The sequence below is a fragment of the Ictalurus punctatus genome, chromosome 12 (genome assembly GCF_001660625.3).
Source record: "Ictalurus punctatus breed USDA103 chromosome 12, Coco_2.0, whole genome shotgun sequence".
NCBI classification, from domain to species: domain Eukaryota; kingdom Metazoa; phylum Chordata; class Actinopteri; order Siluriformes; family Ictaluridae; genus Ictalurus; species Ictalurus punctatus.
This window is the reverse complement of record NC_030427.2, coordinates 33,379,402-33,405,326: the sequence shown is the minus strand read 5'-3', so window position 1 is coordinate 33,405,326 and position 25,925 is coordinate 33,379,402. Positions and strand designations below refer to the sequence as shown.

The 25,925-nt window shown below is 37.2% G+C and overlaps 2 protein-coding genes across 6 annotated transcripts in view; both read right to left on the bottom strand.

Moving 5' to 3' along the window:
• The window catches only part of LOC108272504 (GTPase IMAP family member 7), a 52,789-nt gene that overhangs the window by 4,483 nt on the left and 22,381 nt on the right, over positions 1-25,925 (bottom strand). Inside the window, exons 1-3 of one of the 5 annotated variants that reach the window (XM_017480945.3) lie at positions 7,973-8,059; positions 7,101-7,169; positions 4,150-4,227 (exon numbers count right to left, since the gene is read on the bottom strand). In XM_017480945.3, coding sequence (XP_017336434.1) covers positions 4,150-4,227; positions 7,101-7,169; positions 7,973-7,985 — 160 coding nt within the window. In that variant the 5' untranslated portion in view covers positions 7,986-8,059. Of the gene's footprint in view, positions 1-4,149; positions 4,228-6,639; positions 7,041-7,100; positions 7,261-7,972; positions 8,060-25,925 lie in introns of those variants that run through there. The other 4 variants (XM_017480947.3, XM_053684025.1, XM_017480948.3 and 1 more) reach the window with 4 other exon arrangements.
• LOC108272501 (GTPase IMAP family member 9) lies at positions 14,804-24,173 on the bottom strand. The gene is made up of 7 exons (XM_017480939.3): positions 24,095-24,173; positions 23,859-23,951; positions 22,988-23,237; positions 21,075-21,789; positions 17,532-18,517; positions 17,185-17,290; positions 14,804-17,067 (listed from the first exon to the last, which is right to left on the bottom strand). Exons 4-5 carry the CDS (start codon positions 21,649-21,651, stop codon positions 17,766-17,768), a joined length of 1,329 nt encoding a protein of 442 aa, XP_017336428.1. The 5' UTR covers positions 21,652-21,789; positions 22,988-23,237; positions 23,859-23,951; positions 24,095-24,173; the 3' UTR covers positions 14,804-17,067; positions 17,185-17,290; positions 17,532-17,765.

Sequence of the window (25,925 nt, the reverse complement as noted above, 5' to 3'; positions counted from 1 at the left end):
GTAATAGGTAATATTGACCATTAGTCGTCTACAAGATGTTTATTCCTCATATAAAGTGGGGAGGAATCGGATTACACAGCTGCTTAAGTGGATTTTATAAGGTCCACCTCCAGATTATTAAAATCACCTGTATTTTAGTTCATGCCTTCGAGGTTGCCAGATTTTCCTTGAGAAGAATATTCAAACAGAACTCACCTTTAAACTCAAATAGTGAACTGAGAGTATGACACAATCTCCTATTTCATGAGCACAATGACAAAATATTAAAATGCAGTCTGGATCAAGTGCTATTCCATGTGCTGCTGAGTAATCATATACATATATATATATATATACATATACATATATACATATATATATATATATATATATATATATATATATATATATATATATATATATATACACACACACACACACACACACACACACACACAGTGGCAAGAAAAAGTATGTGAACGCTTCACTTTTTCCACATTTTGTTATGTTACAGCCTTATTCCAAAATGGATTAAATTCATTATTTTCCTCAAAATTCTACAAACAATACCCCATAATGACAACATGAAAGAAGTTTGTTTGAAACTTTTTGCAAATTTATTAAAAATAAAAAACAAAAAAAAGCACATGTACATAAGTATTCACAGCCTTTGCCATGACACTCAAAATTGAGCTCAGGTGCATCCTGTTTCCACTGATCATCCTTGAGATGATTCTACAGCTTGATTGCAGTCCACCTGTGGTAAATTCTGTTTATTGGACATGATTTGGAAAGGCACACACCTGTCTATATAAGGTCCCACAGTTAACACTGCATGTCAAAGTACAACCCAAGCCATGAAGTCCAAGGAATTGTCTGGAGACCTCCGAGACAGGATTGTGTCGAGGCACAGATCTGGGGAAGGGTACAGAAACATTTCTGCAGCAGTGAAGGTCCCAATGAGCACAGTGGCCTCCATCATCCGTAAATGGAGGAAGTCTGGAGCCAGCAGGACTCTTCCTAGAGCTGGCCGCCCGGCCAAACTGAGCGATCGGGGGAGAAGGGCCTTAGTCGGGGAGGTGACCAAAAACCCGATGGTCACTCTGACAGAGTTCCAACATGTCTCTGTGGAGAGAGGAGAACCTTCCAGAAGAACAACCATCTCTGCATAACTCCATCAATCAGGCCTGAATGGTAGAGTGGCCAGATGGAAGCCACTCCTCAGTAATAGGCACATGACAGCCCGCCTGGAGTTTGCCAAAAGGCACCTGAAGGACTCTCAGACCAAAGACTGAACAATGATTGAACTCTTTGGCCTGAATGGCAAGCGTCATGTCTGGAGGAAACCAGGCACCACTCATCACCTGGCCAATATCATCCCTACAGTGAAGCATGGTGGTGGCAGCATCATGCTGCGGGGATGTTTTTCAGCAGCAGGAACTATGAGACTAGTCAGGATTGAGGGAAAGATGAATGCAGCAATGTACAGAAACATCCTTGATGAAAACCTGCTCCAGAGCGCTCTGAACCTCAGACTGGGGCGAAGGTTGATCTTCCAACAGGACAACGACCCTAAGCACACAGCCAAGATAACAAAGGAGTGGCTACAGGACAACTCTGTGAATGTCCTTGAGTTACCCAGCCATAGCCCAGACTTGAACCCGATTGAACATCTCTGGAGAGATCTGAAAATGGCTGTGCATCGACGCTCCCCATCCAACCTGATGGAGCTTGAGAGGTCCTGCAAAAAAGAATGGGAGAAACTGCCCAAAAATAGGTGTGCCAAGCATGTAGCATCATACTCAAACTCATACTCAAAAAGACTTGAGGCTGTAGTTGGTGCCAAAGGTGCTTCAACAAAGTATTGAGCAAAGGCTGTGAATACTTATGTAAATGTGCTTTTTTTGTTTTTATTTGTAATAAATTTGCAAAGATTTCAACCAAACTTCTTTCATGTTGTCATTATGGGGTATTGTTTGTAGAATTTTGAGGAAAATAATGAATTTAATCCATATTGGAATAAGGCTGTAACATAACAAAATGTTGAAAAAGTGAAGCATTCCCATACTTTTTCTTGCCACTCTATATATATATGATGTATTTGTGATTTACGAGACTCCTATTAGATTATTTAAACACTCGTCATCTTCTCTTTCAGATATCATCATATTAGTCTTTTAGTTTTCATTTTAATTTTTTTTGTAATTCACAAAAGATTATTCACTTTTTAAAAAGGTCTTTTTATTTCTTTTTAAGGACTGAAGTGCAACAACACCACCAGTGCTCAACGTTTTTAGAGTTGTTTAGATTCATCACAATATACTGGAAGGTCCCATAAAGACAGAATAACACAGAATAAATTAACCATAGCTGTAAGAGTCCAGACCTTGTGTGATTGGTTGTTCTGAAGTAAGTCACTGATGTCCTGTATGAAGGTGATAAGTGGTGTCCAGATAAAATGGGTATAAGCACCTGCATATTATTCATATTGCCTCAATTAAGTATCAATGTAACTTATGGAGTTAAGTCACTGAAGCTGTATATGGCCCTTTGTTGGGATTTGGCCTTACAAGAAGTACAACCCCAATTTCAAAAAAGTTGGGACAGTATGGAAAATGAAGAGAAAAAAAACAGAGACATTTGAAAATTCAGTTCACCCTGTATATACTGAAAATACATTATTAACACATTATTAGATGTTTTCCTTTGTGAATTTAATTTATTTTTGAAAATATACACTCATTTCAAATCTGATGACTGCAACACACTCCAGAAAAGTTGGGACAGTCGACTGTTTCCCACTATGTAACATCACCTTTTGTTTTAATAACACTTATTAAGCGTTTGGACTCTGAGTGAAGACACCAGTTGGTTAAGTTTAACAAGCGGAATTTTCCCCATTCATCCATTATGCATTTCTTCACCTGTGTAAATGTACGAGGACTTTGTCGACTTATTTTTTGCTTCATAATGCACCACACGTCCTCAATGGGAGAGAGGACAGGACTGCAGTAGACCATGCTCGCCCCCGCACTCTCTGCTCACGCAACCATGCGCTTGTAACCCGGGCAGAATGTGGATTGGCGTTGTCCTGCTCTGGATGGCAGAATATGTTGCTCCGAAATGTATCCAAAAACTATTTGAAATGTCGACTCGTCGGACCACAAAACACAATTCCACTGTGCTACTGTCCATCTCAGACGAGACCGAGCCCAGAGAAGTGGGCAGAGCTTCTGGACAGTGTTGATGTATGGCTTCTGCTTTGCATAGTAAAGCCTTAACCTGCACCGGCGAATGGTGTCGAGTAACAAATCTTTGGTATTCCCGAGCCCATGTCAGGATCTCCGTTACAGACTCATAACGGTTTTAAGACAGTTACGTCTGAGGGATCGGAGATCATGTGCATTCAGAAGTGGTTTTTGGCCTTGCCCTTTACACACCGAGATTTGACCAGACTCCTTGAATCTTTTAATTATATTGTGCACTGTAGAAGGTGAAATACCCAAAATCCATTCCGATGTGTCTTTGGGGAATGTTCTTCTCAAAGTGTTGGATTATTCTCTGACATATGTGTGGGCAGATCGTTGAACCTCGACCCATACTTGCTGTTGAAGGACTAGGTCTTCTTTGGAGGCTCCTTATACACTATGATTAGACGATCGCCTCACCTGTTTCACATCACCTTCTTATTTCAACTTCTCACATCGCTATTAGTCCTTAACTGCCCCTGTCACAACTTTTTTGGAATGTGTTGATGCATCAATTTCAAAATAAATGTTTACCTTAAAAAAACAACTATGCAGTTGATTACATAAAACATCAAATACTTTGTCTTTATACAATTTTGTGTAAATACAAGTCAAAGTACATTTACACTCTCTTTGTTCTTATTAGCATTTTCCATACTGTCCAAACTTTTTCAGAATTGGGTTCTAAATCATTTAAAATGTAGTCACCATGTACAGGATCAGTGTTCACAGTACCCTTACAGGACACTATGACTAACTCCCCTATATGAGAGCTGAATTAGTTCACACAGCAGTAAAGCCCTGTCATTGTGGCTGTCTATAATAATCACTGTCATAGTCATGAATGGTGTTATTAATAAACTTTATAAATGTTTATAAATGTCATTGTTTTGAGGTATATATAGGTAGGATGTGTTCTTACTGTTTGGACGTTTCCCATCAGGACTGTGTCTTCCTGACGGTTGTTGCTCTGAGCGCTCGTCCTTCCCCACTTCAGACACTTAAAAATACATTCATTAAAACCATCAGTCATATATAATCTTATTTTGGCCCAAAAAAGCAAAACAGTCTGAGAACCAACTCAATTCACAGTTTAATTAAACTAGCCAATAAAGACTGACACTAAAGCACAGATAACAACAAGCTTACATGGTTGGTGCTCAAATATCATGATGACCTGCACAGAGAATCCTGCAAGAAATTGTGCTCTGATGCTCCGATGCTCCGTTGACTATACATATATAGTATATACATGTATAAAGCTGTCCTAATGTAATAAAGAAAGTGCATGATACTGTGTGAAGTAGAATATTATTTAGTCAAAATGACAATTATGTGGTAGAGAAAGTTTAATAATATGCTCCAGTGTTGGGGAGTAGTTAACTAAAATAGTGACGTGACTACCTTAACTACATTTCTCAGCTGTGTGTCACTCTGACTGTTTTTCTCAACATCTCGTTTAAGGGAACAGCCAAAAAAAGGTTCCTATCAATTATTGAAGTTAGACACACTCGTCCTTCATCATTATCCATGATGGAGCGCGAGATGGTGACTGATTCTGATAATGGGAAAACCAAATATCTGTGTATTTATTTGTTCCTTAAGAAATGAATTAATTAATCTTACACCTTTACATGTAATCTTCACATACCAAAGATTTAAATTCTTTGTTGAAATCTTCGATTATAATACAACATCCAAGAGTTCAAGCACAATTTTAAGGACACGTATAGAAATGAACATCATTGTCATGTTAAATTGATAAGTAGCCTTATGTGCACATTATACATTCATAACTGATCTGAATTATTTTTAAATTGTGTTTAATTTCTTTATGCGAAATTATACACAGTTATTCACAAGCTGATTCAGAATAATGACATTCGAGTAGCTTCAGTGTAGTTAGCTACTTTTTCTTAGTAACTTGTAGTGTAGCTAACGATATGTTCAAAAAGGTAGCTTGACTATAGTTTAACTGCTAATGAGTAGCTTGTAGCTTTGAAAAGCTACAATTTCAAAATAGCTTCCCTAACACTGATGTCCACACTTAATTATAAGCATTGTTGTTTTGTTTTGCTTTGTTTTGTTTTTTGTTCCACTGGGCACATGCCAGTTTAGTGGTTAGCATGTTCTCCTCACACCTCCAAGGGTTGGCAGTTCCCTGTGTGTGCAAAGTTCTCCCCATCATTCGGGAGTTTCCTCTGAGGTACTCCGGTTTCCTCCCCCAGTCCAAAAACATGCATGGTAGGCTGATTGGCATGTCCAAAGTGTCTGTAGTGTATGAATGGGTGTGTGAATGTGTATTTGAGTGTGCGATGGATTGGCACCCCGTCTAGTGTGTACCCCACCTTGTGCCCCATGCTCCCTGGGATAGAATCCAGGTTCCCTGCAACTCAGTAAGGATAAGCGGTACAGAAAATGAATGTAAAATGTCTTTTTTCCAGATTAATTCTCTAATGGTTAATTTTTCCACCTGTGTTCACAGAGCTCCACCCCAGGCGCTATGGTAGGCAGTAAAGTTCAGCTTGAGTTACCAAGTTCAACTATTATAAAGATTATAAAGCATTATCCTCATTAAGCACTGTAGAATAATTAGGAATTGTGGAGCTTTCTCTATACAACAAAAACTTTAATTAATTATGCTTTACACTTTACCCAGCGCACAGCTTTTAATAACCAATAAAGCCAGAAACTAACTACCTCATTTTTATTTCACCTGTCAGTGTGTCTAACTAAGCTCTTAGATTAATATCTCCCCTAAACAGATACTGATTTATTGTATTTTATTTAATTTATTCTGAGTGACTTTATCGTCCTATGTTGCTCTGCTTGTTAGAGCAACAAGCAACGGAGCTCTGTATAAAAGCTGGCTGATGTTAGCATTTAAGCATTTAGCGTTTGCCAGCTCCGACCTTCAAGTGTTTGGAAGTCAGACTATAGCCCTAAAACACACTATATTCAACTGATTATATTTATGATTATTAGATTTCTCTTCTCCTGAGTGAATTATCATTTTACACTGCTAGCTGCCTGTTACAGCAGTTAGCATCGGCGTTCCATGTCTCCAATGTGCTGGACGGCTGATGTTAGCATTGTAGCATTTAGCTTTTGCTCACTCAGCCATTCAGCAGCATGATCTGTAAAATCAGCACTCAACATTTATAGCAGTAGACATAAGAGAAATTTGACTCATAGTGTTTTATGAAGATGGTTAAGAGCTTCTGCTGCCCTGTTGTTTACGCAGCAGTTTTCAGCAGAACTTACTATTAGCATTGTTAGCATAGCTGTATAGCCTAGCATCTCCTTACATGACTCTCTAAGTGATAAGAATTGATCTACTTTCTGCAGGATTCGTTATGTAAAGAAGGCCACTGAAACAGTTCAAAGCTTTGTACAGACTGCATTTACAGACCTGTCCAGGAGCTACATCACTTACTCCACATCAAATTTAATCCCTTCAGCAAAAATTAAATACTCCATCTTGGAGAAGCACTGCCAGTGTTACTATCTTTCATGTCTTTACATTTTTGTTTTCTTTCTGAAGCACAGCATGATTTCTGATAACCCAGGAGTTATTTGGTGCACTGGGAGCATGCTGTGGGGTGGAGTGAAGGGGCGTTGGGGCATGTCTGGAGTGTGTCTAACACGAGGCCCATCCACACAATTACGGTCTGGAGTGAACTATTGCAAATGCTTTTATTCAGCCACATAATACAGTCTCAGCACAACCATGGCCATGGCTTAAACCATTATTATTAATCAAGTTCTGTAATACTTTGCATGTGATTTTTTAATTTGGGAAATTTGTGTGTATGTGTGTGTGTGTGTGCGCGCGCGCGCGCGCGCGTGCGTGTGTGTGGTGTGTATTCTTACTGTTCGGACGTTCCTCTATAGAACTTCGTCTTCCTGATGGGTGCTTCTCTTCTCCCTCATGGCTCCCCACTTGAGAATTATTGACATTAGAGATGAAGAAGTCACATAATCAGTTAAAATCAGTCACACAAACACAATGAACTGCCTGGACGTTCGGGAGCTAAAAAAAAAACAACAACAACAAAAAAGGCACATTTGTTTTCAACTTTTATTTATTAAAATAAATCCTATTTGGAGGATCTATGTATTACTCTCCTTTTATTTTCATTTTGAAATGAAAATAAAAGGAGAGTAATACATAGATCCTCCAAATAGGATTTATTTTATGGGAAAACGTTTTATTTGATTTATTTTTAATGTTTTTAAATAGATTATTCTCTTAATATCTCTTATTAAGATAGTTAACTCTGGAATTATTTTTTCACAAAAAAAATTGGATTAACTTTTCATAAACAGAGTACATTTTATAAATAGAGTACATTTTAGATGATTAAAATATTCTCGAACTGCAGCACCTGGAAATTCCTGCAGATTTCTGACACTCCTGCTGTTTTTAAAGCTCACAATGATCAGTTTAAGAACTACATCAGACTATCACCGATCTGTAATCTATTTACAGTTTAAACCACAAAACATTGCGTAATAAACGGTCACCATGTTGATTTAAAATGTTGAGATGTAGATAACATGCTCTGAAAGAAGCTCGAACACTTCCGAGCGGAAAATAAAGTCATTTCGAGTCGCGGATTAAACCGAAACTAAAAGTCTGGTTTTACTGTAAGGTTTTAGATTATTCTAGTTTATTTAAAAATATCATTATCAATGCGTGTTTTAAAAATATATATATGGTATATATATATTTTTTTCTTTACCTGGAAGTGACATTTTGAGTGTTATGTAGAAGCTGTTTCCAAACAAGTCTTCATGCCGAAGTCCTCCAGATCAAATCCGAACTGTCACTCTGTGGAAATATACCCTTGCGCCCCCTGGAGGTAAACTACAGCAGGTTCCTCAACTTTTCACCTCAGATATCTCCTCTGCATGTCAAATAGAGTTTACCTAATAGATATATTGTTGTTGTTGTTTTTTGTTTTTTGTTTTTTTTTTTACATGAGAACTAGATTTTTTATTTGAAAGTATAGTTAAGCATTCATATGATTTTACTGTTATTGTTAAGCAGCAGTACACCAACACGAAGCCCTTGTACATGTAAACCCATAGTACTTGGCAATAAAGGTGATTCTGATTAATGTCTATTTTTGAGATGTTATACAGAGGAAAAGCTTGTATTAAAAATTAGGACTATTACATCTATCTACTGCAGTGGCTTAAAAATAATAAAATAAATGTTAAAAATAATAAAAACTTTATAGGTTTAAATCACACCTTTCATGTTTATTAAATTATCATTCTTTATTGTTATTTATATTTACACATTTGGCAGATGCTTTTATCCACAGTGACTTACATTTATCTCATTTATACACCTGAGCAGGTGAGGGTTAAGGGCCTTGATCAAGGGCCCAGCAGTGGCAGATTCACAGTGCTGGGATTTGAACTCATGACCTTCCAACCAGAAGTCTAAAGTCTTAACCACTCCCTACATTAATTTATTAATGTACTTATTTACTAAAAGAAAAAAGCATCACAGCTTTATAGCAGAATCTGATCGCATGTTGAGCAAAAAATAATATTTTTTCTGGAATGTAAGAAACCTTAACTGAAGTAAATGAGATAAAATATTAGATAGTTATTGATTGGGAATTGTTTATTGGGTAATTGTTGTTAAAAACAAAGCTAGCTTACTCAGTTTAGACAAAACGTTTTCCAGAAAGATTTACACAGCTTCTAGATCATATCGGTTATGAGTGACAGGCACGTGCACAAGTGGACCCCAGGTGGTGCTCAAGCACCTGACCTTTTTGGCTTCTGACTAGATAAGTGCCCTTTTTGCAAGACTTTTTTTCCCCTTTTTTTAATTTTATATTTTAGTTTTTATTTAAATTTGGCCCATGGTATAAATTCTCAGTTAAGGGATGGTGAGCAGCAAGAAATCTTCAGGTCAGAGGTCTTCAGGAATCTCCTTTGATTGAGAAATTCCACACTTCCATAAACCTGTGTGGTGAACACCAGACTTTGATAGTGAAGACTCAGGTTTATGTTTTTGATCCATGTGAGAGCCTGCAAAACGCATACCTGATTGCCATCCCCTCAACTAAAACACCTGACTTCCATTACCCTTTTATCCCCTTCTTTTTCCCCATAAAGATATTTAATGTAGGATAATTTTGCCCAGTAAATAAATGTTTTTTTGTGTGTGTTTTTTTTAAAACTATAATATTTTTGCATGGTTTGTTTAGTTGTGTTCTCTTTATCTACCTTTAGGACTTGGATCTGATCACTTTTAAGGTCAAATTTATGCAAAAATACTGAAAATTGTAACGGGTTCACAACACATCACAACACATCACCCAACTTTGTAAATGTTTTGTTGTTAAGTAATCACAGAATATTAATTTTAATTTAAAAAAAAAAAAGTCTACAAAACATCTATTATTTTATTAGATTTCCAGTAGAACTTTTAAGTTTAATGGGATACTTCTGGCCAAAATCTAAACTTGAACCATCAATAAAGCTGGTGTAAACATGTCTACTGGTATCTTACTGCAATGACACAGCAGGTTCTGAACACTTATCTTGGATGCAACATTTGAAATCTATGATGGTTGTGGTAGATTTTTGGGTGGAAGAGGAATGGGGGGAGAAAGGGAAATGGGGGCTGTGCTCACCAGATAATGGTATATTCAAGAAAGCGAGCTAGCTAGCTGGCTAATGCTAATAAGCATTGATTGCTTAGTTAGTAAATTATTGCAATGGAGCAAATGGATTATACAAACAACAGAAAATACTCAACAGTAGTTGTAAATATCCATCATTTTTATTGCTGTCTATATATTTTGTGTTTGTAAAGAAAACGGATATCCTGGTCAGAACATTACACAACTATAGGCTCATATTTTAGCCACTTTGTTATAATCTGACTGAAAATCTGTAAAAGAATGTAATGGGATTGGCATTAGCTACATGATGCTAAGTGGTGCTCTACAGGTTGGACATACAGTATATTCACATCTCATAGTATCTTTGTGTGTTTAGAGAGAAAATGAAGGCATGCTAGTCCCTTGATGCTAACCCAACCTCAGTTTGTCTCCTTTTGTTCAGTTGAGCAGACATGGAATTTCTCTTCTATCCTTTGTTGTACTAAATATAGAATCACTATTTTCTTCTTTCAGCATCGTCTTTGGCCGAGGACCCAGTAACTCTGCTTTCAGATCTCTTTCATAGTCCTAAGGTTTAAGGTGCTGGTTGCACACTTGTAAATATCCATAAATTTTCAGGTGGTATATAAATATTAGGTAGGTAGTGTTTGTCATCATTAACCAAATTACTGAACCGACTAGCATAGCAACATCATGCTAACAGGGTTGTCCTTCCTTCCACTGTCTTCCGTTGGTTTGGAATGCTGTCTGATTTGATATTATGAAGGAAATATGATACAATACATTGTGTCAAAATACTACATACCATAACAAAAATATATTAAATTCTAGTTTTATGTCAGAATTTCCTTTAAGAAAAACCTCTGTGTGAGTGTGTATGTGATTGTGCCCTGCGATGGATTGGCACCCTGTCCAGGGTGTACCCTGCCTTGTGCCCGATGCTCCCGATGCTCCTTGTGCCCGATTATTGTTTCTTGTCATTTGAAAAGCAAAAAGATTCGTTATGCTTGACCAGCGATGTACAGTGATCCGGAAAGTATTCCCAGCGCTTCACTTTTTCCACATTTTGTTATGTTACAGCCTTATTACAAAATGGATTAAATTCATTATTTTCCTCAAAATTCTACAAAAATACCCCGTAATGACAACGTGAAAGAAGTTTGTTTGAAACATAAGTATCTGTGGGGCAACATCCTCTAACTTCGAGGTTTATGCATGGTGTCAGGCGGCTGAGGCCTATCTGCAGGCCACGCACACTTTCCTGGGACCTAACTGTGGTCCTGTAAGGTCTGTCAGGTGCCCCATTTGAGCCCTTAGAGTCAGCCTCTGAGAAGCTTGTGACTCTAAAGGTAGCTCTTCTGCTGGCCCTGACATCTCTCAAGTAGGAGATCTACAAGCTCTCTGCCGGTCATGCATGAGAGTGCTCCAATAACGTTATGCTAAACGCAACATCTCGTTCCCTTACATACATAACCCAGATGTTTGTTTGGGGTTTTTTTAGTGACAGACTCCGGAGAGACATAGTCTGACCTTACAGGACTGAGCTGAGGGCGAGTTTGGATGCTGAGAATTTTTTTAACTAATGAATATTTATGTAAACACTCTAATAAACTGATATAAAGTGGTACTGCAATAAAGTAGTAATCAGACAAAAACACACATCAATGTTATAGATGTGTGTGTGTGTGTGTGTGTGTGTGTGTGTGTGTGTGTGTGTGTGTGTGTGTGTGTGTGTGCGTTCGTTCTTACTGTTTGGACTGTCCCTATCAGGAGTTTGTCTTCCTGATGGTCTCTCTCTTTCCCTCTCATTCTCTTCCACTAGAGAATTAAAAGTACAGAAGTCACATCATAATCAACTAAATATTAGTCCTATATATAATCTCACACACACATACAAGCACCGTCAGATCACTACAGATTATTCTCTGGTTAAGAGTTGTAACACTTGAATTCTCTGTTTAGATAAGATAAAAAAATACAGTCCTTCCAAAAGTATTGGAACCGCAAGACCATGTCTATTGTTTTTACTATATGCTGTATACATTTGGGTTTAAGATCAAAAGATGAATGTGAGGCAGTAGATCAGAATTTTAACTTTTATTTCCTGATAATGTGCTCACTAATCTTTATTGATGATGAACTGATGATGGTATCAGCAGAATGAATCAGGAGGAACTTCATCATGCAGCAAGACAACGATCCAGAACACACTTCCACCTCAACACAGGACTTCATCAGGGGGAAAGTGGAAGGTTTTAGACTGGACCATCACCAGTCCATCACCAGACCTTCACCCAACTGATCAGCATCTCACCTCCTGAAGAGGAGACTGAAGGGAGAAACCCCCCGAAACACACAACTACTGAAAGAAGCTGCAGGAAAAACCTGGAGAAGCTTCACAGAAGAAGAAACCAGCAGTTTGGTGTCAGTGAGTCGCAGGAAAGATGCAGTTACTGCGAGTAAAGGAAACGCAGCCGAATATTAAATGTTATTTACTTTAGAACTATCTGTACCAATACATTTGCACTCATATAAATTGAGTGGTCTCTCACCAAAGGTGGCATATCTAAGTCGCCTAACACATCTAAATGTAAGGAAATAAAAGATGAAAATCTATCATCTCACCTCAAACCCAAATGTATTCAGTTTATTGCAAAAACAAAAGACCTGGCCTTGCTGTTCCAGAACTCTCGGAGGGTACAGTAGGATCAGTACACGCAGTAGTCCATGTTGAGTGATTATTCAGCACTCCCTCCTGCTGATTTTAAAATATACACATTGATCCTTACTAGCAGCAGATCAGGTACTAATGCTGATCTTCTTAATAATCACTGATCCACATCCCTCAGGATCTTATAGTCAGATTGAGAAAGAAAGCACATTTAGTTTAAACCGAAACTAAATGTGTAGCCTTACATTAATCTGAGTCACACATATATCCCATTATAAATGTTTTTTAAAGGTTATATTTTCTCTCTTTACCTGAAATTGACATTTTCTGTGTTATTTGAATGCTGTTTATACTCCAAATCAATCTCTGTGTCAGACTCCTCCAGATCAGATTAGATCAGAAGTTCCTCCTCCTGAAAGTAATCTGAGCGCCCCCTGTGGGTTACACCCTTTCAGTTCAAATACAGGTAATTATAATTACACAGTGATTTAAAACGCTGTTTGTGCTTTGCTCTCCTGCACTGTGGTCACGCCATCTACTGGAATATATCTGCACATTACACTTGATGGCCCGTTAGAGAAAGGATGTAGAAAATGTGGTCATCTTTAAACACATCCTACTGAAAAAATCACTCTTACTAAAAGAAAGCATTAAAACTTTTACATTTGTGAATTTATTATTTTTTTAAAAAAAAACCTTTAATAATGAAGAGATTAAAAGAATTAGAAGTAATATAGTTTAATCTCAGAAACCTTTAGAACTGAGCCTATATAATGCTGAGTTCACAGAAAAGTCCATAAACATTATAATACATTAAAACTAATTCATAGTAAATGTTTATTAGATTCCATAAACTCCTAAAGATTCATGAAAAATGACTTCAGGTATTCATGACCTGACTTTCATATATTTCACTACTGATGAAAAATTATGTTCACGTACGTTATTTTATATTTCCATAAAATATTTTTTCTGTTCTCCAAAACCTGGAAAGTAGGACTCATGCTTTAAAACTCTGCTGTAGTGCAATACACAGATCATTCTTCTGTCAGGGTCGATATGTCATACTTTTATTTAACTCAGTCAACCAGGGTTCTAGTTTTAGGGAAACTCTGTAAAACTGGAATTTAATTTACTTATTTTCACACCTAAATGTTTGTAAATGTAGAAAAAAAACCATTATGAATGTTACAAAGCACTAAACTAAGACATCCTCTGTACTGCGCTTCACCTCTTGTCTCATTAAATCTGTACAACATCTGGCTGGTTTTTTTTGTAATCACATCACTGCCACTGTGAACACACCCTCCATTCTCACACTGCTTTACTGTGTGTGTGTGTGTATGTGTGTGTGTGTGTGCGAGAGAGAGAGAGAGAGAGAGAGAGAGAGAGAGAGAGAGAGAGAGAGAGAGAAAGCTTGAGAGAACTTTACTTTACTGTCGTGTATGTGGCTGCTTTATGAGAGTGTATGTTGTGACCTGTATGTACTATGTACTCTATGCACTGCTATTTTCTGCTACATGCTGTGTGTGTGTGTGTGTGTGTGTGTGTGTGTGTGTGTGTGTGTGTGTGTGTGCGTGTGTGTGTGTATAGTGTTCCTTCATGTAGTCTTTTTTAATCTGCATTAAGATCATTTTAAATACACGTGTGATGCCATTTTTCCATGCTTCACACGTGTTTAAAAAGGTGATGTAATTGTTTGTGTGTGTGTGTGTGTGTGTGTGTGTGTGTGTGTGTGTGTGTGTGTGTGTGTGTGGGTGTGTGTGTCCTGTATGGAGTTTTTACAGAAGAGATGTTTAATTATAGACACACATACAGCAGAGTAATAAACACTGAGACTTCTGCTTGAATTTGTTCTGGGGTTCTGAATTTATAATGAACCACAGCGACACTGAAACAGTGTTAACACACACATGTGATGTATTTCCCCCTCTGCATCCTTTAGTTATGGCCTGAATACCATGGTTTTGTGCTCATAAATAACTTAGCAAATGTTCTAATTTTTACAGTGTGCACCATTTTTACACTGTATTATTCTTACTGTACTAGCATGTCGCTTATGAAGACAATACACATTCAGGTCAGTGTCCGTGTGCTACAGAGCACGAACATCATCTAAGTTATATCTGTCCAGTGGTTGTCCGATGCTCCTTTTCCATTGATGAACAGGGGTATGGGGTGCCAATACTACAGCAACAGCTGGACTACAGTCACGAATTACACACCTACATTTTTTTATTAAAATAGCCTTTATTTCGTCAGTGTTAATGGAAATGGTTCTAGAAAATTAGAAACAGTTTATCTACAACACAATAGATAACAGAATCTATTATAATGGAGACTAGATGAAGAAAACAGGACATGGCCAGTGGCTGTGTGGACAGGAATGAAAGTAGTGAAGCAGCAGCAAGGAAGAAATTGGTATTATGGACTGTCATACACTTCGATATCACTAACACCGAGCAATTCAATCTGTTTCAGTTCAGATTACTGCTGTACATTCTCTCTGCAGTAGAACTGATACACTTTACTCCAGAATTTATTGACACCCTTCAGAAAAATGTCCAAAAATGACTGAGTGGACAATTTGAACCATAGCGTATGGAGTGAACTATGACCTTCTACACGTCTTCAAGAGTCTTGAGATGATTATCCTTGATAGAGAATCTCATTATCAAGTCAAATAATTTAAATTTACATTTGATAACTTAGCTTCCAAAATGACAAACAATAAAGTGTGTTTTGTAATAGCTTTTCTTTTGGGCAGTTTTGTATTCTATTAGCAATTTAATAACCATCTGTCTGATTTCAGATCAGAGCTACAGAACAACTTACTGCTGAACAGATGAAGTCATGAATGTCTCCACTCACAAAACATGAATGGGGCAGTGGTGGCTGCTCAATAGGGGCGCTGTGGTCACACTCTAGGGCCCCCCGCCCCTTTAAATTATCCAGAGAAGGCGGCTGTTTAAACATGCAAAACATAAGTTACATATATATTGTAAAATAGTTATGAAATACAATTATTTAATCGTACTATTTGCCTTTTAGTCATGTTAGAATTATTATTATTTTTTTATTATCACAACATTGTATTTCGTTCATATCTGTGTGCGGGACTCAGGCCAAATGTCTTTATAGGGCCTTAAACTTTTGAAAAGCAGGTGACACTCCCACTTTTGTTGTTAGCAAATCAATATTGTTTTTATATTTTTTGACCTCATGTGATTGGACCATTCTCAACGACTCTCTCTCCCACTCAGAGCAGCTTGTTAGTTGGCACTGCAAGAGATAAAGTAATGCCATGGGTGTAGGAGCTATTATACATAGAGGGGGACATGTCTCCCCCCCACATTTCAAAATCTAGGTTTTGTCCCCTCCACTTTTTCCTAATCTCAAGTTTTATTTTGAATTGCCCTCTTGTCTCCGAGGATTTCAGAGTTAGACAGCCTCCAAATTAATCCACTGTGCAACTTTTAGAAACATAATTCAATAAAAAAATAAAAGTAACTTTGGCTATAACAAGGCTATAATCTCAACTGTTAGGTTCGGTAGTAAATATAACAACTTTACCCTGTTTGGCAGTCTTTTTCAACATATGCTCAATATTCTATGACCTGACGCTGCTGCCTGCTTTCTCTTCCATCTCTACTGCTACATTTAATGATTTAGCTATGAGTGCATAACGTCAGTTCCTGCTCGTGTAGTACTCCTTTAAAGGATTATATTAAATGTACACATAAAAAAGAAATAAAACTCTTTGTTGGGGGGGGGGGGGGGGGGGGGGGGTCATTCGAACTTCCCGAACTTCAAAGGCGGTGGAACATTTTTTATTTTTTTTGGCCAGGAAGTGTATTTAATTAGTCCCCACTTTGGTTTGGAGAGCACTGCTGACCTTGGTAATGTGTAATTCATCAGAAAAAAAAAACTGACTACATGCTAATGCTAGTGACTAGAGTCAAGATTCAGTTCTCATTTCTCAGCAGAGAAATGAGATGTCGCCTCTCTGAAACCTCTGCATAACAATAATAGACTATACTATACTAACAATACAACAGTGGGTATAATGTAAGGGGGAGTGCTAGACAACACAAGAGCATTCAGACTAGCAGCTACAGCTGGACTACTTAGCTTCAGGAAGTTTTTTGCTGTAATCACTTAAAATAATGACACATGTTATGTATGTCTGGCCACGCCCCCTTCTTTCTCACCTCACTAGTGTACTCTCCAACCTAGTTGTTATTCTAACAGAATATTAACTGTGTGAGTACACTATTTAAGAAATGTGCTTGGTGAAATATACAGTCTCCATCTTTGTAAGATCAAAATATCACGCTGTGCATGTCATTCATTCTTGTTCATTTATAAGAAGGGTGCTAATAATCTTGGAGTGGTCCATATTTGATGCACATAGTAACTACATGATGCTTTACAGTGTTTAAAAGTCCTATGACTTTTTGACAGATTTTGACAGATGAGTTGCATTTGAGATTCATCCAATGATGCACAGACGCTCCTGTGGAGCAATAAAGAATAAATAGAACACAATTAACCTTTTGTAATTTAGTAGAGGATGTTTACATTACATTTAATGTATTATAGATTTGTTTTTTCCAAATGGGGCTATACTTACCATCATAACAGACTGGGTTATATTTTAATCCCACAGACTTTTACACCATCATCCACTCAATGCCATAATTATGCATCTCAAAGCTTTGACACAGCTGCATATTCACCTTTGTAAACACACACGCACACACACACACACACACACACACACACACACACACACACACACACACACACACACACACAAAACAAAAGTTGAAGACATTAATGGCTTTAAAGACATACATTTTAAATATTTTTAAAAACATGAAAACAGGACCCCCACCCCATTACAAAATGTACAGAAATATCCCACAAAACAAAACATCTGTCATTTGATAGTAACAGATATCAATAAATCATTTTCACCTCTGTTCTTCACTGGTGTAAGAGGTGCACAGTTTTCCAGTCTGCTACAGTCAGGTCCAACAGCCTCCTCATTTTGATTTTGTCACTTTTCACCAATATCAGGGCAGTATAGTGTGCTCACCTCCACTACAGGCAGTAGAGACTCTCCTGTGCTGTTTCACTCCATCCTGTGTTATAGATTATGGTTACACACATAAACCTTCATCTACGGGGATTCCCAGCCATTTTCCTGTTTCACATCATAAGACAAGCGGAATTTTGCGCTTGTCCTTTTTGCAAATGTCCCTCCATTTCCTTCTTCAACTTGCTTTCCAGCTCTTTCCTAAATTTCTCCTTTGCCCCCTGTTCGAGTCTTGCTACACGCTTAAAAATCGCATCGGTATAACAGTTTCCTCCGTTCTTCTCCACCATCCTGTCTATCTTCTGCAGTAGCTCAGTGACCTGATCCCTATTTCCCAGGTCTTTATTATTAAAGACATGATATCCACCTCCACACTGCTGAACAAGTTTACTTAAATCCTTGTTCTCTTTAATGAGTTCCTCTATACGTTTTCCTTTTAACTGGTCTCCATGGGTGAAGAGAACCATTGCATATTTCTTCACTTCCTCTCCAAATATCTTTTCAATTTGCTCAATAATTTGCTTTTCCTCAATTGAAAACATGTCCAATTGCAGAACAATGAGGAAAGCGTGAGGTCCAGGACTGCACAAATAGATACTCTTTCCTAGCTCTGAGGCTACTTCACCAGGTTCAGCAGATGTGTTATAGAGACCTGGTGTATCAATCACTGACACCTTCTTGTCTCCAATAAGGCCCTGACAAGCTTCACTCTGGGGGACAGATTTCCTGTTTATGTCAGATTTAAATTTCTTCTCTCCCAGGATGGTGTTTCCTGTAGTGCTCTTCCCAACACAGCTCTTCCCCAGCAGCACAATCCTCCTGTAAACAGAATCTGGTGTTGTCTGATGAAATCCCATTTCTGGAGCTGAGAGTGGATAAAAAGAAAAGAATCAGGATTATATATATTACACAGACATGCTGTTGTGGTTTAGGACACAGTGGGACTTGCTATAACCACCAAACAGGTGATAATTTATGTATCCTAATTTTTTTTCCCCAACATGTAGTTAGAGTGCTGTGATAAAGTGTTTGCCCCCATCCTGATAACTTTTTTTGCTTCAATAAAAATAAATAAATAAATAAAATTAGTGTGAGATATTCACAAAACAGAAGAAATCAGGATGGGGAAAACACTTTTTCACAGTACTGTATCTAAATTATAGCAACACTAGCTATCCTATTAAATTATTTACAAATCAGTTTATAAATATAAATGATTTGGTACACACAAGTTATTTGTTCTTTTTTTGTATTTTTTGCATTACTATTGTTGCATGTATTTACTTTAACCACTACCTATTTATATACTTACGAAGATTTGTTCTCCTTACTGGGTTACTGTCACACATATACACAGTAACTATTTTCTTCTGTTTTTGTGAATATCTCATAATAATAGTTTTAGATCTTCCAACAAAATACAACATAAAAGAAAGGCAACCTGAGTAAACACAATACAATTATTTCACCAATGTGAAAAACTAATTGCCTCTTTAAACTTAAAATCTTGTTGTGCCACCTTTAGCAGCAACAACTGCAACCAAACGCTTCTGATAACTGGAGATTAGTCTTTCACTTATTTCTAGGACTAGGATTTACTCCTATGCTTTGTATCACTGTCTTGCTGCATAATCCAGTTGCGCTTGAGTTTCTACTTACAAACTGAAAACCGGACATTCTCCTTTAGAATTTTCTGGTAGAGAGCAGAATTCATGTTTCCCTCAATTAGTGCAAGTTACCCAGGCCCTGAAGCAGCAAAGCATCCCCACACCATCACACTTCCTCCACCATGCTTGACTGTAGGAATAATAATCTTTTTGTGGAATTCTGTGTTTGGTTTATGCCAGATGTAACACGACCCCTCTCTTCCAAACAGTTACACTTTCCATTCATCAGTCCACAGAACGTTCTCCCAAAATGCTTGAGGATCATCAAGGTGTGTTTTGGCAAAATTCAGACAAGCCTTAATGGTCTTCTGGGTGAGTAGTGGTTTTCACCTCACCACTCTTCCATGGATGCCATTTTTGCCCCGTGTCTTTCTGATAGTGGAGTCATGAACAGTGACCTTTATTGATGCAAGAGAGGCCTGTAGGTCGTTTGATGTTGTCCTTGGGTCATTTGTGACTTTCTGGATGAGATATCGCTGTGCTCTTGGAGGAAGTTTGTAAGGTCGGACTTCTGGGAAGGTTCAGTACTGTGCAGAGTTTTTCCATTTGGAGATAATGACTCTCACTGCGGTTCTTTTGAGTCCCAGAACCTTTGAAAGAGATTTGTAACACTTCCCAGACTGATGTATTTCAATCACCTTCTTCATCATCATTTCTGGAAATTCTTTCTACTTTGGCATAGTGTGTTACTGGGTAAGATCGTTTAACCAACTTCATGCTGTTGAATAAGTTATACTTAAGTGTCGATGTGATTGAACAGGGTTTGCAGTAATCAGGTCTGGTTTTGTCTACTCTAGCTGAACCCCGTTATCAATGCAGTTTCATAGAATTGTGGAATTGGTAACTACGGGGGCAAATACATTTTCACACAGGCCCAGTTGGTACTGGATAACTTTTTTGCTACAATAAACAACATTATCATTTAAAACTGTATTGTGTGTTTACTCAGACTGCCTTTATTTTATCTTAGAGTTTGTTTTAATTTCTGAACTATTTATTATGAGATATACACAAACACAGGTGAAATCAGGTACTTTTTCACAGCACTTTACTTTTTAAATAGTCCTTCTTTACATCACCATACTCATGAATTAACAGTTGTAAGAATCATGCACCCACAAATTGGGGGCACGTTTTTAATAAAGTACTTTTGCAGTAATCAAAATGACGTAGCATGAGTATACAGTGCGCTGTATAATGTTTGGGACAAAGGCAGATTTTATTTGTTGTACACCACAGTTAGTTTTAAATTTGTACTCAAACAATTCACATGAGGTTAAAGTGCACATTTTAAGATTTTAATAAAGGGTATTTATAAATATTTGTTTGACCAAGTACAAATTACAGCATATTTATACAGCATTAGTAAATGCTGAACCTGAACCAGGCCAAGGTCAAAGGTCATCGATGGACACACACACATACACACACACATGTATGTATGTGTGTGTGTGTGTGTGTGTGTATATATATATATATATATATATATATATATATATATATATATATATATATATATATATATATGTGTGTGTATGTGTGTGTGTGTGTGTGTGTGTGTGTGTGTGTGTGTGTGTGTGTGTGTGTGTGTATGTGCCAAATTTAATGGTATCATTAAATATTGTATTTTATTTTTGTCGAAGCCTGAGGTTTACACCACAAGCAGCAATATACATGTAACCATGTCCACTAAGGAATTTTTTTTAGAATTTTATAATTAAAAAGATATTATAATATAGTATATAATATACTTACAATTATTTGGTTGTTTGATTTTATTAATTAATATTGTGACTTGTGTTGGATCTTGGGACATGTTGTTGAAGACGTGATATTTGTTCTGAAATCTCTGCACGACTTTCTTCATTCCAAGTGTATCTTCTATAAACTTTTCTATAGTGAGATGGTCTGCCTCCAGCTCGTCTCCTCCGGTGAAGAGGATCCACGTGTTCTGGAGGAGCTGTTTAGGTATGAAATCCTCAATGAGAGCAACAGCTTCTTTTTCTTCAGGAGTGAATCGAGCTGCTTTAATCACCAACAGAATCACAGTGCGAGCTGACTCGTCTAACTGAAGGAGAGATGGCCATTTACTTGTTGTAATCTCATTGCTTCTTTCTGGGTTAAAGAGTCCTGGTGTGTCGTAGACATTAAGAGTCACGCCCTCAAAATTCACACTCCCCATAAGAACCTCCTGAGTTACACATTTAAAGCTCCTCTTGGAAATAAAACAATTTCTTCCTAGTATGGTGTTTCCTGAAGCACTTTTCCCAGCTCCTGCTTTTCCAAACAGAATAACATTATAACTCAGAGGAGAGGTGTTCTTTGATGCCATTGGTCAATGCCTGAACAATGACCATGTAAAGAGGTCTGCATTTACTAGCGATGTACAATCAACTCCAGTCTTCAGTGTTCTTTCAGGGTTTTTTTTTAATGATGTGTCTGTGTGAAGCTCCCTCATGGCATCGTCTACCTGGTGAAAGTTATCAAAAAGATGTTAAGTGATTTATATCGTTTATGCAGAAATACATTAAAGTAGTAAAGAAGCAAAAAAAATGGCTAATACATATGTATAGAGCTGTAACAACTAATCAATAAAATCAAGAATAATTGATTATGAAAATCATTGTCAACGAATCTCATTATTGATTAGTTGACATGACACAAGGCACGTTTACTCATTGCATTACTTCTGTTCCAAAAACACACAGAAATTATGGCAGAAAGTACAGACCAAAGTTGTGTCCCAAACGAAGTACTACACACTTACACTATGTATAGTACTCTACTGTCTAGTGTATGAATTTTAGAGGAACACTGGCAGTTTTTTCCCAGTCAATGGCACATGAAATCAAATGCACGTAATGTGATGCCGCTAGCATTAGCAGACACCCAGAGTCACCGACAATGACTTTCTTCGGCTTACTGTTTATGTCAGAGTTAACTTTTATTCCCATCATGACCTCAGTCACCAGCAGATGGAGGCGTAATCATCAAGTGACTGAGGAAGAAAGTGTACAACCTCCAAGTCTTCTAAGGCAGGGGATCATTTTATATTAAATGTGGTGCAGAAGATTATAATATGCAAACTTTACAAATAGAGGTTGTGTAGCACGGAAGCACAACAGTGATGCACGAGTGCAAACTTATGTTTATATCCAAAATACTTGACTTTGTGCAAGGGATTGGGGAAACTGGAGTGAGTTGCCTAAACGGTTTAGTTTAATTCAAGTTTATTGTCATTATATTCTGTATTTGAGTACGTGTAGTGTAAGTTCTGCCGTTTACTATAACGGGAGCAATCTACAACCCTAATTCAGAAAAAGATAGGACAGTATGGAAAATGCAAAAAACAACAAAAAGAGTCATTTGAAAATTCAGTTAATCTTGTACTGTACTGAAAACACATTATTAGATGTTTTACTTTGTGAATTTAATTTAGTTTTGAAAATATACACTCATTTAAATTCTGATGACTGCAACACACTCCAAAGAAGTTGGGACAGTCGACAGTTTATCACTGTGTAACATCACCTTTTCTTTTAATAATACTTATTAAGCGTTTGGACACTGAGTGAAGACACCAGTTGGTCATGTTTAGCGAGAGGAATTTTCCCCATTCATCCATTATGCATTTCTTCAGCTGTGTAACTGTACATGACCTTCATCACCTTATTTTGTGCTTCAAAACACACCACACATTCTCAATGGGAGACAGGTCAGGACTGCAACAGGCCATGCTCGCACCCGCACTCTCTGCTTACACGACCATGCGCTTGTAATCTGGGCAGAATGTGGTTTGGCGTTGTCCTGCTCTGGATGGCAGAATATGTGTACGTGATTGTGCCCTGCGATGGACCAGGGTGTACCATGCCTTGTGCCCGATGCTCCCTGGGATAGGCTCCAGGTTCCCCCGTGACCCTGAAAATGAGTAAGCAGTAGAAGATGGATGGATGGATGGATGGATGGATGGATTATATATATTATACGCAGCTGTCAAATGACAAATGAATGAAAGACTCAAAAAGCGACTCAGGAGGGGGACTACTCATATCTGTTTCCTGTACAGAGTCTATGCAGTTTCACAATACAAATGACACAGAAGGAACAAATCACTCTCTGATTCAATTTGTTATTCCCGAGTCGTATAAAAGATTCACTCCAACTGAACGAATTGTTCATGAACGAACCATCTCTAGTGAGTCATCTCTAGTGAGTCATCTCCAATGAACCATCTCTAATGAGTCATCTCTAGTGAGTCATCTCCAATGAACTATCCCTGGTCAGTGGTAGCTCAATGGTTAAGATATTGGAGAGAATACATCGAAACAAAACAAATTACTCGATTTATACTAGAAAAGTTAAATATAATCACTGAATTATTGTGTGTTGCTAAAAGTGTAACTTAGTGTGAGTAACTTTTTATACCTTGAATATCCTTGGTACTAAACCATTGGATGTTATTTAAACTGGTTAATAAACACAGCACAAACCACCAAACACAAATACAATCATCAGAACACCATTAATCACGATAATTACCTTAAAAGAGAGTTGAACACTCCGATAGAGTCAGTTGGAAAATCCTTCTTCTACTTCTTCTTTTTGTTACTTCTTCTTTAAAGCGGCCAGATCCTGATTTTTAAACGTTTTAAATGTTAATTATGCTGTTAATTAGTGTAATAGAATAGGTTAACATGCTTTAATGTTCTAAAAAAAATTGTTGTATTTGTTTTAATATCGCATTATTTGTGAAATACTGTATATTATCGACGTACCTCTATCCCCAGGCTGAATAAAACGCTCCGACTTCATCAGAGCGCCAAAAGCCTTCCGTGTGTCGGGGAAAAGTCACGTGTCCGTAGTTCTGTGTCCGAAACCGTTCACTGTTCACTATTCCCTGTGTAGTGAATGACATTAGAGTCCACTATATGGTGAAGAAGTGAAGGAAAACGAGTGAATTCAGAAACTGATAATGAATCAGAGAGAACTCTGTCTCGGACATTATTATTGTTATTATATCATAAAACAGTAAAGTTCCTTTTCTCACAGTTCATTTATCACGTTTATTGTATTAGTTGATAAAGAGAACAAAAACAACTGCTGGTCATGTTCATTTACTATTAGGCTCATTTATTACATTTTAAAAATTATAAAAAGAATTTAAAAAACTACTGTCTGTCACATTTATTTTAATTTGTTTATTTTCTTTATTTTTTTTAAGTAGAAAATAATAATTACTATTTGCTGGGTTTAATTGTCGAGGCGTTTCCTGTCAGTGTCCTCAAACTGATTACTGAAACCTGCCATTAAATCTAATCCATCTGAATATTTTTCGTTTTGGAGAAATTTGTTTTTCCTGAGAAGAAAAAGGGGGATTTCAGAAAGAATAATAACTTTAAAGTGTGCTGAGTTAGCTCGAAGATGCCACCTATTGGTAAGAAGTCGTCAATACTGTCTTTTATAATATATATGTGAATACTGTACTGTGAATGTGTTAACTAATAAATGTGAACAATTCACCAAATTATCATTTGATGTGTACAGTTGGTCATTTAAAAGTTCAGAAATTAAATCACAAACTAGTAAGTGGGTGAAAATAAAAACAGTGCCAATTAATCAATAATCTGTATCATTTCACTTCGAAATATCTCAATACAGAAGTATTTTAATTAAAAAGTTACACTTACATTTGTTAAAGTTGCCATCTCTGATGTTACTGTCCGCCATGTTTATATTTCTTTTGCGCTTTTTCGCCATCTCACGTTGGATTATGGCAAATAGTGTGTTGGTGAGTGTACATCGGATGTCCACTTGAAATCAGAGTGCATTGTGGGTATAAATGAGTGAATGAATGTAGGGAATGAAGCTAGTTGTTCACTCAGAATTCAGACACCACTACAAAATGGCTGACACCGATATAGTACACTGTATAGGAGACAGGGAGCCGATTCAGACACAGCATAGGCTTTAAGCATGCATATTTTTGTAGGACACCGCTGGCTATGACATCATCATACTTCAGGACAAAGTTTTCATATGTAATTATGTTTTACAGCATTTACAGCAGACAATATTTGAAGCAACTAAAAAATAATTTTGTTTTCATCTCTTAAATATACCATCTGTTCCTGTTTTCAACGACACAGCAAACCAACCAGACTCTCTTTTTAAAATTGTTTTTATAATCTTTCAAAAATGTATTGTAAAGTTTAGGATAGCCCAATACCGTTAAAATTAGCACTTCCATTTTTGAATTTCTGTCTTTTTTTTTAAACTAAAAAGGTCACGCAGTGATGTCGAGATCACCTATTGATCACATATCTTCACGTAATATGATTACGCAGGTCAGCATTCACCAAATTTGAATTTTCATCATGCAGCGTAGTATGAAACTTCTATGGATGACCTTGCGTTTCTGGTCTGCCGTTTTCAGATGCATTTGAACGGAAGTCACTGGAGCGCAAAAGCCAAGTGTGACCGTGGTCTGGATCTCTGTATTTTTTTCCGAGGTGTATATTAAAAGTCATAAAATAATTGCCAAATATAACTCTTTGGTGCTGCAAAGATCATACAACACAAAGATAATCTTGAGTTGATGAATGTCAT